Raw genomic sequence first — 15,145 nt, 5'->3', positions numbered from 1 at the left:
TGAAAGTATTCTCAAAAGATTGTCTGTTAGTCTGCAGCTCATGTGACCAAACCAGCTGAGGAGATGAAAAGTTCAAACTTGAGTTAAAATGTTGTTTTAACTTGAATTGAGTTAAAACTCAAGTTAGAATGTTAAGTTTTAACATTTTAACTCGACAACCTATACCTAACTACACAACCTCAGGTTGGGTAACCCCAAGTTCACTAGGTCTTCTTAAAAGATAGAGTTCTTAAAGATATAGTGTTTTCAGCAAAGTTGAGCTGACTGTCCAGGAATAACACAAGGAATTTGAAATTTGCCACAGTTTCCACAGGTTGGCCCTCAAGTGAATCTGGAATCTCTTTCAGGTCTTGTTTATCTCATTTAATTAGCTCTACTTCCTTAAGAAAATTAAAAGGTATGTTCTTTTCTGAGGGAATTTATCTTTTACTATTCCAGTAATGCCAGAATTAATAGTAAATAATAGGGACGTTGTGGTATTCTGATTTAGTAATGTAATTAGATTAGTTGTGCTACCACCCCCACGCCACTAGAGGCAGTAGCAGAGCCAAAATGATGCGACTAAGGAGCAGATTTACTCTCTTAAGTAAATAAGAGAGTGAAGTTCAAAAACATACTGAGTGAAAATCCTTCCTAAAGGTGAAGATATATCACATATTTTAAAAGAAGATAAAAACGGGAGACCCCGAATAATATAGCTAATAAAATAGCTCCCCCTTCTCTTCCGGAGTGCAATGGTCCCATTTCCAAATAAGGTATGAGACTGACAGCGATCTGTCCCCGCCCCTTTCTGTTTGCTGCAGCGAGGTGTACTTGGCTCTAACGGAGCCTGAGCCGTTCAGCGCTGCTGTTGCTCCTCCTACACTTTGGACTGAACCATTGTTCTAACAGTGGTAGGGGGGACCTAAAAATTAAAATTCTTATTTTCTTCTTAGATAGATGGCAGATTTATTTCATTTTTTGTTTCTATTGCCTTTTTATATTGATATTGTTTAAATACAAAGACTTAAACATGATTTCTTTGGGGAGGACAATTCTAGACTTTTCCAAGAGATCCAACTTTGCTACAAAACAGCCTAGCAAATTAGCGCTTCCTAATTTATCTGTAAGAAATAATTAAGGGAAAGCTACATGCGCTAAATGTATTCAAAGTTAGCAAAACTGCTAAACAAACAGTTAGCGCCACTATTAGTGGAAGTGGGCTCAAAACAAGTTTTGTCTATAGTGCCCACCACTGAAGAGAAACATTGGACAGATGGAGGAATAAGTTAAAGAGGGATGGATGGGTGGAAAGACTGATACATAGATAGATGAATCACTTTGGGATCTTTTAATCAATAACAATAATATATATTTGTGGAAATTTCTTTAATTTTGCAGAAAATGTATGTGAAAAGTAAAAAAAAAAAATTGTAGGAACCATAGCATTGACAAAACATCTTTGTTTCCAATCAGTTCACAAACTCATTTATTGCAACGCTTTTAAGGACAGACATTCATTTCCTTTCCACAGGATGGTAAGAGATCACTTTCATTTGTTATTTAAAAAAAAAAAAGTCTTCGCTGTACAACCAAGAAAAACTAATTTACATAGTTAGTACAGGATGGAACCCCCTTTATAGATACATTTAAAGGGAACAGGATGCTGTTAGTTATAAAAATTCTACATTACCAAACCGTCTGCAATCCAAATGTGAATAATACAAAAATAAATAATCAAGATTTTTTTTTTTCTTTTTGTTTGCTCTATGATGTGGCTTAATCTTATCATCACAATGGGCTAAGTTCAGATCTCACTCTATGCAGTGCAAATGGAATAATTTACATGATTTCTTCTGTACAAGTCAAGCTCCCAACTCAAATCTAAAAATAGTTCAATCTAAGGCCCATTTCCCAACAGGTCATCACAGCACTAATCTGATTTACCTCATGCTTCAGCATTTAGTGGAATGTCACCTCAGAGTTTCCTGGCAGAGTGTCAGCAGTAATCAACAAGTTCTGGTTTCCGCAGCTACTTTCAAAAAGGGGTTGGACCGACTAAAATGACGTCCAGTCTGTGTGTGAGCAGAGCGCCTGGTGGGAGGATTTGTCTCATCACAACGGCAAACTTAAAATCATTTCATTTAAATGTCGAGTGATAGACCAGCAGAAAGAGGTCATATATGTGAAGTAAAAGAAAAAGGATGTACAGGTTTAATTCAGCTTTAATTTAATACTAATGCAGCAATTTACAGAATTTAATTTTAAAAAAGAACATTTTGAAAACCATGCACCATTTTCCTTCCACTTCTCAATTATGGACTACTTTATGCAAATGTAAAAAAAAAAAAAGAAAAGAAAAGTACAAAGGGTGTGAATACTTTTGAAATTCATTAAATTTTTACTTTAGAAAGACGTGAAGGCTTTATTTGATGAAGGAAAAAGAGAATAGCCCAACTACATATCAGCTCTACCACAATAAGGCCTTCTAGAGCAACTAGTGCAGCAAGTTCCTGTTAAAAAAAGGCAGATATTAAAAGCAAACCAAGCTGCCGTTTAGCTTTCCTTGCATTAGCATGGTTGTGTTGTTTTTGGATCAGTAGTGTGGCACTCCTACGTTGAGGAGTCGGGTGTTGTTGCAGAGATCAGTACTGGTGTAAGACATGCTCCTGGCTGCAGGGTGATCAGGAATGTTGTGAATCCATTTTAGTGATTGATACTTAGTGATTGTCTGTAGCTTCGGTCACTGAAACAAACATGAGCTTGTATATGTACACTTCAGCATCTCCAGGATTCATTAAGACTTGGAAAGAACAAAAACAACAACAACAACAAAAAAGGCAACTCTGGTTTCAGATTTCTCATTTGAATGAAAAATATGTACAAACAGGTGGTGGAGCTCGGTATGTGTGTTATTGTCTGCTTTAGAAAGTGCAAATACAGAACACTCTGGTTCTGCACTCTGGGACATATCTGTCTCATCTGATCTAATCTGGGAGAAGTTACAGGACAGAGGAAGTGACTGCGGCGCGGGCAGACAAAACGTTCTGTTAGGTAACGAGTATTTCTGAACACCACGTGTGAAGAAGCGCGGCTCACGTCGTCCCGGGAGGCAAAAAACATTTCCAACCGAAAGCCCTGGCTAGAAAACATACAAGAAAAAAAAAAAAAAAAGCAGCTTTAAAGTACCATGTTCAGCAAAGGGAGAGGCTTAAAAAGTTCACTGTTCCCCTCTGCTGCAGATGACCAGTGAGAACGCTACGAGATGCAACCGTTGTTCAAATGAAAGGGGCGCCAAAACATTTCAGACACCACTGGATGCTGGCGCTGGGCGGGCGGTCCATGCGGTGCAGAGACTTGAGCTGCTCCGGGCTCAGCTGGTCGTAGGCCTGCCGGTACTCCCTGTCGAAGGCCTCTGCAGGACACAAAGCAGCAAAATCAGTGAAGTTTCTTCAAAAACCCAACCTTTGATTCAAGTAATATTTATTTATTTTTAAACGGGAAAATAAAAACAAATATTCTACAAAATTATTTGAAACAAAAGTATTCATAAAAAATGTTTGACTTCTTCTTTACTTTAAAGAATAGGTTTTCACGGGATATAACCATAATATGAAGGCCAAAATCTCACAAGACAAATGCAGGTGCTTTTTTAAGTAAGACACGTGTGTTTATATACTGCTCAAAAAAATAAAGGGAACACTTTAAGTGTTAAACACCTGTTTAAGTGTTCCCTTTATTTTTTTGAGCAGTGTATTTATAATCCCGAAAGTGGAAACAAGAAAAAAAAAAAGTCTAAATTTAGCATTCACTCTTGCTGATTGCGTTTATAAAAGTCCGTCTGAATGTTATTTGTTTAGATATGTGACTTCATAACTGCATTTAATGAATCACTGCAGCAATGGTCATGTGACCTACATGCTCCCTGTTAATCAACCAGCAATGTAAATATTTATATATAAAGTATTATGTTAATGTAATTAGCGAAAACATTTTGTTACATTACTGAAAATCTTCAACGTTATTGCATTCAAAATGGCAAAAAATTATTAGACTATTCGCTTGCACTGAGTTTTTGGCCATTATTCAATAAATCATACCATGAGATTCTTTTTTTTCACTTATTAAATATACTCAAACCAAAAGTTGGGTTTTTCTAAAGAAAGGCTTTCAATGTCCGTTAAAAGCTACATAGGATGTGATTCAGTTAATGGAAAGTAAAACTCAATTTGTCTGTAATTGTCACTCACCTATGTCAATGTTCTCTCGTCCCAAAGCCACCAGTGAGAGAAACAGAATTTCTCTGTAAATACTCCTGAGAGAAATTCAGAGAAAGTTTACACATCAGGAAACAAACATCCTTAAAATAGAAAAGCGACGAGGCTGACCTTTGCCGTTTGACGCCGTCTGGACGGCGTTTGATCTCCCGCAGCAGCAGGTTGATGGGACCGTAGACGTCGTTGGTCTGGATGTTTCTAACGATGGTGTTGAGAAGGGTTCGGATCTCCTGATGATCTGTTGGAGCTAAAGTCCCCTTTTTCTCCACTAGGAGCAACAAACACCAGAATCTATCAGGAAACAGACTCAGCTCTGACCTCTTCGGCTCATGCAGGAAATTAAAAGGTGAATTTTGTTTTTTTATTTGTCTCTGTAAGGTTTTCATATTGGTGCAAATACCCAGTTAGAATTTCCTTGACAGTGTGAATTTAAATGAAACCTAAAATGCAAAATTCACATTTTGCACATCTTTGCCTTCCGTGTGGGTCTTAAATGTTTCTAAAAACAGCTCAGCTTAAAAACAACACAAACCAAAAATACAAACAAGTAAAAAAAAAAAACACCTAGCTGTTTTTGGAAATAAGTTAACGTTTTGTTGGTATCTGGAAAATGAGCTGTTTCAAAAACCTGCCGATTGTTGAGTCACAATCAAAGGCACTGCTTTGTCACCTAGCAACCCAAGCTGAACTCCGGCAGGTTTGGTCAGCTGGGTTTACCACTGTATGTGCTGTTCATTGGCTGCTGAAAAAGACAAGTGTTTTGTTGTTGACTTACCATTAAGAAATCACTTGCTGCATTGTTGTTGGTTGTGCAGGAGGCTCTACTAATGCTTTTCAAACATGTACGCTTGTACAATTGCACATCTATTTTCAGCCATTTTCATGTGCGAGTGTAAACGTCGAGTTGGGAGTGTGGCCTGCAGCAGCTTATTTGAATCTAAGGTGACAGGAGGCCCTAAAACAGCTCATAAACATCTCATTGTCTAAAAATGATTTTGTATAGCCCCTAGACCTAACTTGTTCAAGGAAGCATTAATAAGAGGTTGTGTTTTAGTGCCCGTTAGTGGAAGCTGTAAATATCTGCATGCACTCACAGAAGGTCCTCCAGAGGAGGTAGAGCGGTTCCTCGGGTTCCTGATGCAGGTTGATGTTGTCCCACAGCAGCTGGACGAAGACGTGCTTACTATCCTGAGACAGCGACGTCAGGGGGAGCTGCAGTAACAACAGCTTGTTAAATAAAATCCACAGCTTATGACTCTTTATTGTATTATTTAAGTCACAAACATTATTTTATAGGGACTTTTCTCACTCTGATAACCCTCAATAAAAACCCAGGGTAAGTCACTTCTAATTAACTTTGCATCGACACGTGTTAAACTTTTAAAATATGAAGAAGTTAAAGGGTTTTGAATACTTTAAGGCTTAGTGTGGTTAAACTGTGACTAAATTCGCAGTAGCTTGTTTTGAACCTGGACTCCGTTGTTGCAGTGTTCAGAAGTCAGGATGAGGCCCGGCAGGTGAGACGGGAGGTCCAGGCGGCGGAAGTACCACACTAGGTTCCAGAAAATAATTGGATGCTGACTGAGGAACTTGTGGGTGTAGATGACCTGGACAGAGAACATCCTGTTTTAGTACCAAGTGTCGTTTCACGATGGATGACACATGAAAAGTGCTGAGAGATTTTAATTGCACCTGGTCTCCTTCGTTCTCCAACAGGGTCTCCAGCTCCTTGCGCAGGACCAGAGGGCTCAGGTACGGGACGGACACTGGCTTGGGATTTGGACGTTTTTTGCCAATGACATCCTGACAAACACAAAGAATCCAACCAATCAGTTCCAGTACAGATGCGACCTTCAGCTGTGTGTTTTAATAATCACTGACCGACACTTCGTGCAGGCTGCAGGGCAGGCTGGTGGTGGAGACGCCGTGTCCGGGTCTCAGGGTGTAGTCCAGGCTCTGCAGCGGACCCCCGACGCTGTTGCTGCGCGTCAGCGACGTCCCGCTGCTTTTCTCCTGCTTCCCTGCTGCCGGGTGCACCAGGAGGCCCAGGGGGTCCGACTGGACCGGCTCCGGAACCAGACTGAACGCGGCACAAAGAACAGAGGAGTCAGGGGGAGGCCTATGAGGGACGGCAGCCATCTTCCACCAAGTTCCTCTAGTTTTGAATTACATAATTACTGTGTCAATGCACAACAGATGTTTCTCCTGAAGTCTATGTGCACAAAACACAAGATGGATGGATGAATAAGTGGAGGGTGGATGGGGAAAATGTAGGATGAATAGATAGATGGATGAATAAAATGAAGGATAGATGGGTAAATATAAGGAGAGATGTACAGATGTAAAATGAAGGCTGGATGGACAAAATGAAGGATGGATGAATAAATTGAGGGATGGGTTGACCGACAGAGGACAGATGAACATGAATGGACAAACTGACAGATGGACATAACAACTAGGGTTTAACACACACGGCTGCATGGATGACCTTCGTATTTCGCTGTACCTCTTATGAACTGCAGGACGATTGTCTGGCGTCTCCTTCGTCTCCTCTGAGAAAGTGATGAGGTCGGGTGTCTTTATGTCGGCCAAGCTGCTGGCTGTGGGCTGAGCGGTGTTGCTGTGAATGCTTTCTCCAGACGCACTCGGATTCATATAAAAACTGAAAAAAGAAAAGTTAAAGTTCAACCTTTGGCTCTACGTTCAAGCAGAAGTAGAAGTATTATCCTACAGGAGTCGTACTCGGGGGTCATGCGGAGGTCGTGAAATTCCACATGCAGCAGCGGAAGGAAGGCTGTCCGGCAGAACGGACAGTTGGTGTTCAGGTTGGAGTCGTCCGCCGTCCAGCCTGCCATGATCTCCTCGTCGTACACCAGAGCCTCGCAGGAGTGGCACTGGGAGCAGCTGGACATCAGCACCTGATGGCGGGAACATTTAGCCGTTACTCCAGACAACGAAGCGTTCTTAAAGCGACAGTGCCTTTCTGTGGGCCAGACCTCCAGAGCGCAGTTCTGGTAGATGCTGGAGGAGGAGGCGTGGTGGGAGGAGCTTTGCTCAGAGTCGGGGCCCCGGCCCGCGCGCCCTGGAGTTACATCTGCAGCCACAAACACACGGCGTCAATAAAAGCCTTCCAAATGAACGAACGGGTCTGCATTTTCCTATCGTTTCTACGGAGCCGTGCTCACGCGTCTGCTGCGTCCCTCGGCCCGTATCGCTGCTGCCGCTGCTGCTGCCCAAGCTGGTGCTGCTCTGGTTAAGGCCATTAGCGACCAAACCGGAGACGGTTCTTTTCTCAGGACTCTCGGCCAAATCATGTGAAGACAACATGTGTTCATCCAGACCGCCAGGGAAACCGCCCGCGCCCTGAGGCTGCTCATCCTGCCGCCAAAAGTCAAAATTAAGACACTTCTTCATGTTGCAATTGGGAGAAAAGATACATTTGATGGATTACAATTTTGTCCAATATCTACTGTAGTTTTTCTTTGACAACAACCATTATAAAACAGCGATAAATCTATTCTCAGGTTTAGACTGTCTTGTCATAAATGGTAAGATGATTTACTTGCTACATAAGAAGGAAGCAGTCACGATGAAACTGCTGTCAAAACCAGAAGAAATGAGTATCAAGTTTCCATTTTAAACCATTTTTAAAATCAAATTTTTTTAAATAGCAAGATTAGTGCAGCTACTATTCAGTGGCTCCCAATCTAAATTTGGTAACACTTTATTTGAAGGGGTAAGACTGACATGAAACTATTATGACATGACATAACACCAGTCATGAACATGAAGGAGTCTTCGTTAATGTTTATAAGTGTTGTCATGAAGTGTCATTCAGTAATCAATGACACTTTTAATGCAAAGTTGCTTTAAAAGTCTATTAAAAGTGTCAACGTTGTATTCAGTGCAACTCTCATTTAAATGCATCCAAATGAAACAAGATGCAACGCGAAGGCTTAAATACCAAAGAAAAAGATTGTTTTCCGGGACTCACCTCGTCATCTGAGTAAGTAAAGGCTGATGCCATGGCCCCCCACATTTTACTGCCCACATTCGCCGCGTGCTTCATGCTCGACTTCAGCACATCGATTTTGGCTCCTGACAGCAATGAGTCCATTTTGATGCCTGAAAAGGTGTTGATGACGGATCCCAGCGATCCCGCCTGCGAGGACTTAACCAGCGCCGTGAGCGAGGAGGATTTAGGGGCGGGGCTCGCTGTAGCGCTCGCAGATGTTTTCATCTTCACAGCAAAAGTCTTGGAGCGAGTGACGGTTTTCGGGCTGCGTTTGGGCGTGTCGGCCGGCGAGCTGCCGGCGCTTTTGACCGGATGAACGGGGAGGCTGGGCCTCCGCTCCAGAGGCTTTTCGGGCTGATTTACGTCGGGGGCGTCTCCCTGGCCCTGCTGCAGCTCCATGCTGGAGGACTTCGACCCCAGTGGGCTCCTCAGACTCATGTACATTTCGATTTCCTCGGCCAGGTTGCGGGATACAACGGTAGGCACAGAGCGCGGGGGATCCTGGCTGCTAATGGACGCTGATTCTTCATTCTCCGACACCATGAGGGAGAGCGGGTCGGCCCCCGCCTTCACATCGGCCCTCTCCAGTGTGGCTCCTCGCGCTCCGGACTCATCCTCATGCGACTCCGTCTGCTTCCTCTCTCTTTTCTCCTTCTTGATCTCAGTGACCTTCACCTTTGTCTCCTCATCTTTAACTTCTCCTCTAGCCTCCTCCTTTGAAGGGTTTTTATCGTCCCCTGACTCTTCCTCCAGGTCTTCGAAAAGTGCTTTGGACTTGCTGTGTGGCGGCGGACTCTGAGTCCCCGAGAGCGCTGCGGCCAGGATGCGGGCGTCTGCGCCCATCTGGCTGGCCATGTGGTCCACACCTTTCTCCAGGAGCATCCCAGCACGGGTTTCGGCGCTGAAGCTGCAGCTACGCTCCAAGAAGGCTTTCTGCCGCTGATGCTGGGACGGTGGCGGGGCGTCCCCCACTGCCAGCGAGGCGTCGGGATCCGGCAGCGACACGCTATCCGTCTTACTGAGATTCCGGAACAGCTTCCCAGGTTCTATAGGGGGCAAACATTTTAAAATTGTGATAATTAAAATAACTTTATGGCTTCAAAGGTTGAAACAGTTTGTAAAACTGACTTACTGGTTTCCCTGCCACCATCAAAGCTTCCAGTGGAGAGCCTAACAATGCTGGGGACGGGTGAAGGGACATCAACAGGACTAAGGGGCTCTGCCACTGCGCTGTCCACTGAGCCTGCAATGTCGCCACCTGGAGGCAAAAACAAACACTGAGGGGTAATGCTGCGCTCCAGTTGAAGTCGGAACTGAGAAATTCTGGCATCCCAGTCAGAGAAAATCAACTCCAAAGTTAGATTCCTAAATGGAAAACTGGGAGCAAAAGCAACTACACCCAGTTACAGCTTGTAAGGTGGATTCCGCGTTTCAATATGGCCACTCCCCGAATCAACAGGAGTTAGTTTTGGTGGAAACATGTTAATTTTACAAGACACACATATGAATGTGTGTCTAAAATCAATGCTACATGTGGCAAAACAGTAACTGGGAAACTGTGTGGATCTTTTGTATTAAAGGTGAGGCAGGGAGAAGAACAAACTCCTGTTTAAAGACTCTGGAAAAATAAATATGTACTCCATGTTCTCTTTCCATACTTAATTCATACTTGAACATCAAAGTTAATTCAGGCTGAGAAAAGCAGCTTGTTTTACCATTAAGGGTCTTTTCATCAGAGTTTCTCTGGCCGGCTGAATGCTCTTCTGTAGGTGAAGGCTCTGCCAGCTCCTGGTGCAGCTCATCCTTAGAACCGTATCCTTGGTCAGACTGTCTTCCTGTTACAAAACACCAGGCTAGTATTTTCATGTTTTTTACGCATTTAGGGGTTGGACAGGTTTTTCTAATTTGCTTCAGGTTTCAGAGCTCAAGACCTTCATTTAGGTGACACTGTACCTGTGTTGCAGCCGTCTGCTGTGTCCTCGTTGTGCTCCTCGCCGTTCACTTCATTGGAGCTGTGAGCGCTTCCGTGGCTCAGATTATCAGCATCTGTGGCTCCGGACTCTTCTCCTGGTGCAGCTGGAGGACACAAAATAGGATACCAAAAATGTCACTTTTCCAGACTCAAATTTCTAGATTCCCCTCTTCCTCCAAGCATTCTGTCGAATATTTGTGTCTGCTTGAGTATGAACTTTACTTCCTGATCTTATTATCTGCATGTCCCACAATGATGAAAAACATGCTTTTACTGCATCCAAACTAACTTAGATCACCTTCATTTCTCCAAAGACTTCTAAAATAGCAGATGTAGTGCTTGTTTAGCTTAAGAGCAAAAGGCAGACTTCAATTTAGTTTTCTAGATGAGAAACAGGCAGCAAAATTATCACTTTTTTTAATGAGTGTTCACTCAGGAAGCATGAGAACCAATTAAACATAAACACAAAATGTTTATAGTTAATCCAGGTGTGATTTGGCAAATGAAAGTTAATGCATCTCCAAATTGATAAATCCAAGTGCAAACAATTGCATTCATGAAAGTTTAGACTTTTGACATTTAGAACAATGAAAAAAACGGAAAGAAAAAATCTGAAAAATCAAACTATAATCCATATTCAATTTTATTTTACTATGTATTCCCAGGCCTGAAAAATGATAGAAGCAGATTAAATTAGGATTACACCTAATGGTTCAGGTGAAAAAACTAATTTAAAATTGCGCCTTTAAAGATCGGTGATCGGTAAGAATACTGCAATCGGTGCATCACTGACTGCCATACTTTTCTACACTGTGGGAACTTTGAGTGCAGACAGGCTGGATGAGAGACGATTGTTTCTCACCTGTGGTCGTTATCGTGGGCGTCTTCTTCTTGGACGATGTGTGATTTTGGATTTGCTTGAACTGGGCCACTCCACGAACGATGTTACGCAGCTTGGTCCACATGAAGAGGCCGCTGCGGTTTCGACTCGGCCAGGGGCTTTCCAGGACGGCCTGAGGACGGAGAGACGAGGATGTTTTCATTTGTCTTGATGTATGAATGGTTCAGCAAAACAAGGAGAGATTTGCAAAACATATGAAGTGTTCTTCAGAAATAAAACCTTGTTATAGTATCCGTATGTGATGGCGTTCGGATGAACTCCGGCTTTTTTCATCTCTACCAGGACTCGCACAGCCATAACAGGGAGACCCCACACACCGCAGAGCTGCATCACCACTCTGTAGCACACCTAACACACAAACACAAAAAGTATCTACATCTAAAATATCTATCTAATTTTTACTATCAAAAAACATGAGAACGGATCAGTTACCTCGTCCAGAATCTCCACCTCAGTGGCCCTCATCTTCAGCAGCACGTTGTAGGCCTGCTGCATGGCTCGGCTCTTGGACTTGGCCAGTCGCACACCTGCAGGCAGGCAGATGAACCACATGCTGTAGCAGTGGCTGAACAGGCAGCGCGCCCACTGCGGCGGGTTGGAGTAGAAACGCTTCGCCAGCTTGTAGGCCAGCTTAATCTCCTGTTAAATAGGGATAAAAAGGCATTCTGAGTTTCAGCAGCCTAGAAGTGGTAAAAGCACTTTAGTGTCTGCTGTGCATGTACCTGCTTGGTTCTCTTAGCCAGCAGTGCAGGGCTGCTGGACAGACTGGCCCCCGCTGCTCTGGTGCTCAGCGCAGGACGCAACTCTCTGGGCCGGTCAAACAGACTCAGCTGCAGTCTGGGGAAACCTTTATATCTGGAAAATAAGAACATTAAAGTCACAAGGGAGGAGGGGAGAAAAGCCTCTTGAAGTAAAGTCTGGCGTGGGCTGGTTTCAAACTTCAAAAGTTACATTTTTTAAAGTCACTAAGCAGAATTCAGTGATTGTTTTTTCTATCAAATCCATAATTCTGTGGTGCCACTTTAGGAATATTTGCATGGAATTTTGCAATATTTTTTCCCCTCATTAAAATCCCGTCCAAAATCTAAAGATAGGAAAAAGAAAAAGAGATTAGGAAATATAACCAGCAGGCAGATCGGACACACAAACATTTTTATTCTCTAAAGAACTTAAGTTGCTTGATTTTGTGTTTCTCGTCATATTAACCAACTTGCAGAAGTAAAAGTAAGAAATACTGCCACCAGCAGGGGGCGTCAGTCACTCAAACCCAAACTTTTAGACTATCTTATCAATAAACTCACATTTATGCATTAGCGCAAAAACATGTAGGTATCTGTTGATTTCCCACAAAACACTGGAGGGACTGAATAAGATTTTCCGTCATACTGTTCCTACAAGTGATAGAGTGACTGAAGTGTTCTCTTGTTGTATGCAATATAGAGTAGCGATCCCCCTCCCCCACCTGCTGCTGCACACCGTCAGTCAGAAAGGAAAGGAAATTCTGAAAAGACTCGCTGGGGAAAATATCTTTTTGCAAAAATGGAGTCAGTCTTTACTTTGACAGAAACCAATCGATTAGTTCATGTCAACATTTTGGTCTTAAACTTTGGTTTTAGTAATGCTAGACTGTAAAGCTTACGTGTATTGAGGGGCGGGTTCAGATCCGTTGTCGGCCAGAGGCTCTGGAGGCATTACGAAAACCGTGTGCTCGCTCTTCTGAGACTCATCCAGCTCCAGCAGTTTGGTGTCCTCAGATGAATCTCCTTCAACCTGCAGCCCAAACAACAAGCAGATCAGAACCAAGAACTCTGAACGTTCAGTCCTTAAATATCAGAAAGATCTGCAGACACTTTTTTTTAATATTTTGCTTTCAATGCTTTTCAATGACCCAGATATTATCCGTTTGAAGTAATCATGAACTTTCTAAAGTCCACATTTGGACTTTAGCTGCCATCTAAGTAATTTCTAATCCATTTTTTCATAGAAGATACCGAATTATTAGCACAACAAAACTTTCTGCGCAGTATTGTCGTACAAAAGGCTTTTGCAATCACTAAAATGTGCATGTTTGATTGTAGTGAGGATTAAAGGATGAAGAGAAAATCAAGTCCAAGCCCCTTATTGTACACATTCACTGAAGAGGAAAATGTAGCATGCTTGTCTGATTTTATGTCAAACCAGTCTTCAAAAAAGAAAACCGGCTGCCGAAAGTGTGATTAAACATTACCTTGGTACTCTTGTCGTTGATTTTATCAAAGGGAAAAAGCTGCAAGAAGAGGAAAAATAACAAAGGCAAAAGAATGAATCAGAGGAAGCTCGATCTCGCCCCTTCCCCAAGCGTCCCAGTGTTATTTTGCCAATAAAGCGACGTCAAACAAAGGCCTCCTGGAAGGAAAGGGAAATACCAGCAGCTGGTTGTTACCTTCTCCACACAGTCATCGAAAAAGGCCAGGCCGGTGTCTTTGTCGCTGACGAAGGTGCATTCCTCGATAAAACGGATGAATATCTGGGTCTTTGTGAGCTGGGAGTAAAACTTCTGATGGGCGCGGTCTCTGCTTTTTAGGAAACCTGCAGGGAGACACAGGAGCTGGTTTCATGATTGCGTTTTGTTCTGAAATACAAAACAACTTCACTGAAATGTTGAGCAAACATCAGCAAACAAATAAAGGGGAGCATATTTGAAGAGACTGAAACAATTAAATTGGTTAATCATGATTAATTGATTATTGAGATAATTGTCAATTAATTTAGTAACCGAATAATCGTTAAGTGGAGTATACAGAGTCAAAAAAATGTGCTTGAAGAACATCATAGTCAGCATAAGACTGATATGACGCTGTCACAAATATGACATAACACCTGTAATGAACATGAAGGAGTCTTTCTGAATGTTTATGGCTGTGGTCATCAAGTGCCATCCGGTAAATAATGGCACCTTTAAGGCAAAGTTGGTTTAAAAGTTGCATTAAAAGTCCATTAAAAGTACAAATTTGGCATTAAACTGTATAAATTTACCAAATAATGCAAAGTTGGCACTTTTAATGGACTATTAATACAACTTTGCATTAAGAGTTTCGTTATTTACCAAATGTCACTTCTTGACAACAGTCATAAACATTCATAAAGACTCCTTCATGGTCATGACAGATGGTATGTCAGATTTATGACAGTGTCATATCAGTCATATGAACACCCCTTCAAATAAAGAGTTATCGCATAATCAGTTTCTAAATTAATCATTAAATGGCAGCCCTGAAGCAGACAAAAGAGGATTCTGTCCTTTGATCGATTAGTGGTTCGGGAAGAGAGAACCAACTGGGAACCATTTTCCCAGCAACGTCGATTAATAAACTCTTATGACACCTGATGGGGCCGGCTGCTGAAGGCCCTCTGCTTACCTTGCAGGTCGTAAAGGGAGTCCGCGGCCGTGGCCTTCTCAGAGGGCGCCTGGGTGATGGGTTTGAGGTAGGAGCGGTAGCCCTTCAGGATGGAGGCCATGAACCGCAGGAAGGCTTCCTGGATCTCCATCTCCAGGGACATCTTCTTCTTGTGCCACGTGAAGTCCGCGTCGATGGGGGTCAGGTCCAAAGCCGAGTCCTCGTGTGGAGTTTGGCGAACTGCCACTGAAAACCCAGAAAGAATCAGATGATGCAACACTTTTACTCGCTTTGATTCAATAGCTTTACTTGGCCTCTTTATGGTTGCTATAAAAAAAAACATATGAATACAACTAAAATTTCACTGTAATTCTGTTTTCCAACAACTGAAGCAGTGAAAAATGTAAATGAACAGCTTTATCAAGAAGAGGAGAATAATGTCCTCATTTATGAGAGAAACGTAATCAGGGGAGATGAAAACCAATTGGTAAAGTGCAGGTTGTTTTGCGGTGGCAGATAAATAAATATGATAAGCTACACATGGTACTATATCATAGTTAATTAAACTCTGTGTAGTAAATATGATTAATGGATTAGAATGAATTCACAATAGGATGTGAATTT

The 15,145-nt window shown here is 42.4% G+C and overlaps 1 protein-coding gene across 2 annotated transcripts in view; it reads right to left on the bottom strand.

The window, feature by feature from the left end:
• Positions 1–1,440: 1,440 nt before the first annotated feature.
• dennd4c (DENN/MADD domain containing 4C) overlaps positions 1,441–15,145 on the bottom strand; it is a 44,052-nt gene continuing 30,347 nt past the window's right edge. Inside the window, exons 12-34 of one of the 2 annotated variants that reach the window (XM_032583042.1) lie at positions 14,543–14,767; positions 13,567–13,712; positions 13,372–13,410; positions 12,784–12,914; positions 11,867–11,999; positions 11,577–11,783; positions 11,364–11,492; positions 11,106–11,256; positions 10,225–10,347; positions 9,987–10,106; positions 9,404–9,529; positions 8,251–9,317; positions 7,442–7,634; positions 7,253–7,350; positions 6,999–7,174; positions 6,763–6,918; positions 6,138–6,336; positions 5,949–6,059; positions 5,726–5,863; positions 5,351–5,468; positions 4,368–4,524; positions 4,230–4,294; positions 1,441–3,394 (exon numbers count right to left, since the gene is read on the bottom strand). In XM_032583042.1, coding sequence (XP_032438933.1) covers positions 3,258–3,394; positions 4,230–4,294; positions 4,368–4,524; positions 5,351–5,468; positions 5,726–5,863; positions 5,949–6,059; positions 6,138–6,336; positions 6,763–6,918; positions 6,999–7,174; positions 7,253–7,350; positions 7,442–7,634; positions 8,251–9,317; positions 9,404–9,529; positions 9,987–10,106; positions 10,225–10,347; positions 11,106–11,256; positions 11,364–11,492; positions 11,577–11,783; positions 11,867–11,999; positions 12,784–12,914; positions 13,372–13,410; positions 13,567–13,712; positions 14,543–14,767 — 4,145 coding nt within the window. In that variant the 3' untranslated portion in view covers positions 1,441–3,257. The remainder of the gene's footprint in view (positions 3,395–4,229; positions 4,295–4,367; positions 4,525–5,350; positions 5,469–5,725; positions 5,864–5,948; positions 6,060–6,137; positions 6,337–6,762; positions 6,919–6,998; positions 7,175–7,252; positions 7,351–7,441; positions 7,635–8,250; positions 9,318–9,403; positions 9,530–9,986; positions 10,107–10,224; positions 10,348–11,105; positions 11,257–11,363; positions 11,493–11,576; positions 11,784–11,866; positions 12,000–12,783; positions 12,915–13,371; positions 13,411–13,566; positions 13,713–14,542; positions 14,768–15,145) is intronic. The other variant, XM_032583043.1, reaches the window with a different exon arrangement.

This window comes from Xiphophorus hellerii, chromosome 14 (genome assembly GCF_003331165.1).
Source record: "Xiphophorus hellerii strain 12219 chromosome 14, Xiphophorus_hellerii-4.1, whole genome shotgun sequence".
In the NCBI taxonomy this organism is placed as follows: domain Eukaryota; kingdom Metazoa; phylum Chordata; class Actinopteri; order Cyprinodontiformes; family Poeciliidae; genus Xiphophorus; species Xiphophorus hellerii.
Note: the sequence above shows the minus strand (reverse complement) of the source record. Positions and strands in the feature narration are given on the sequence as shown.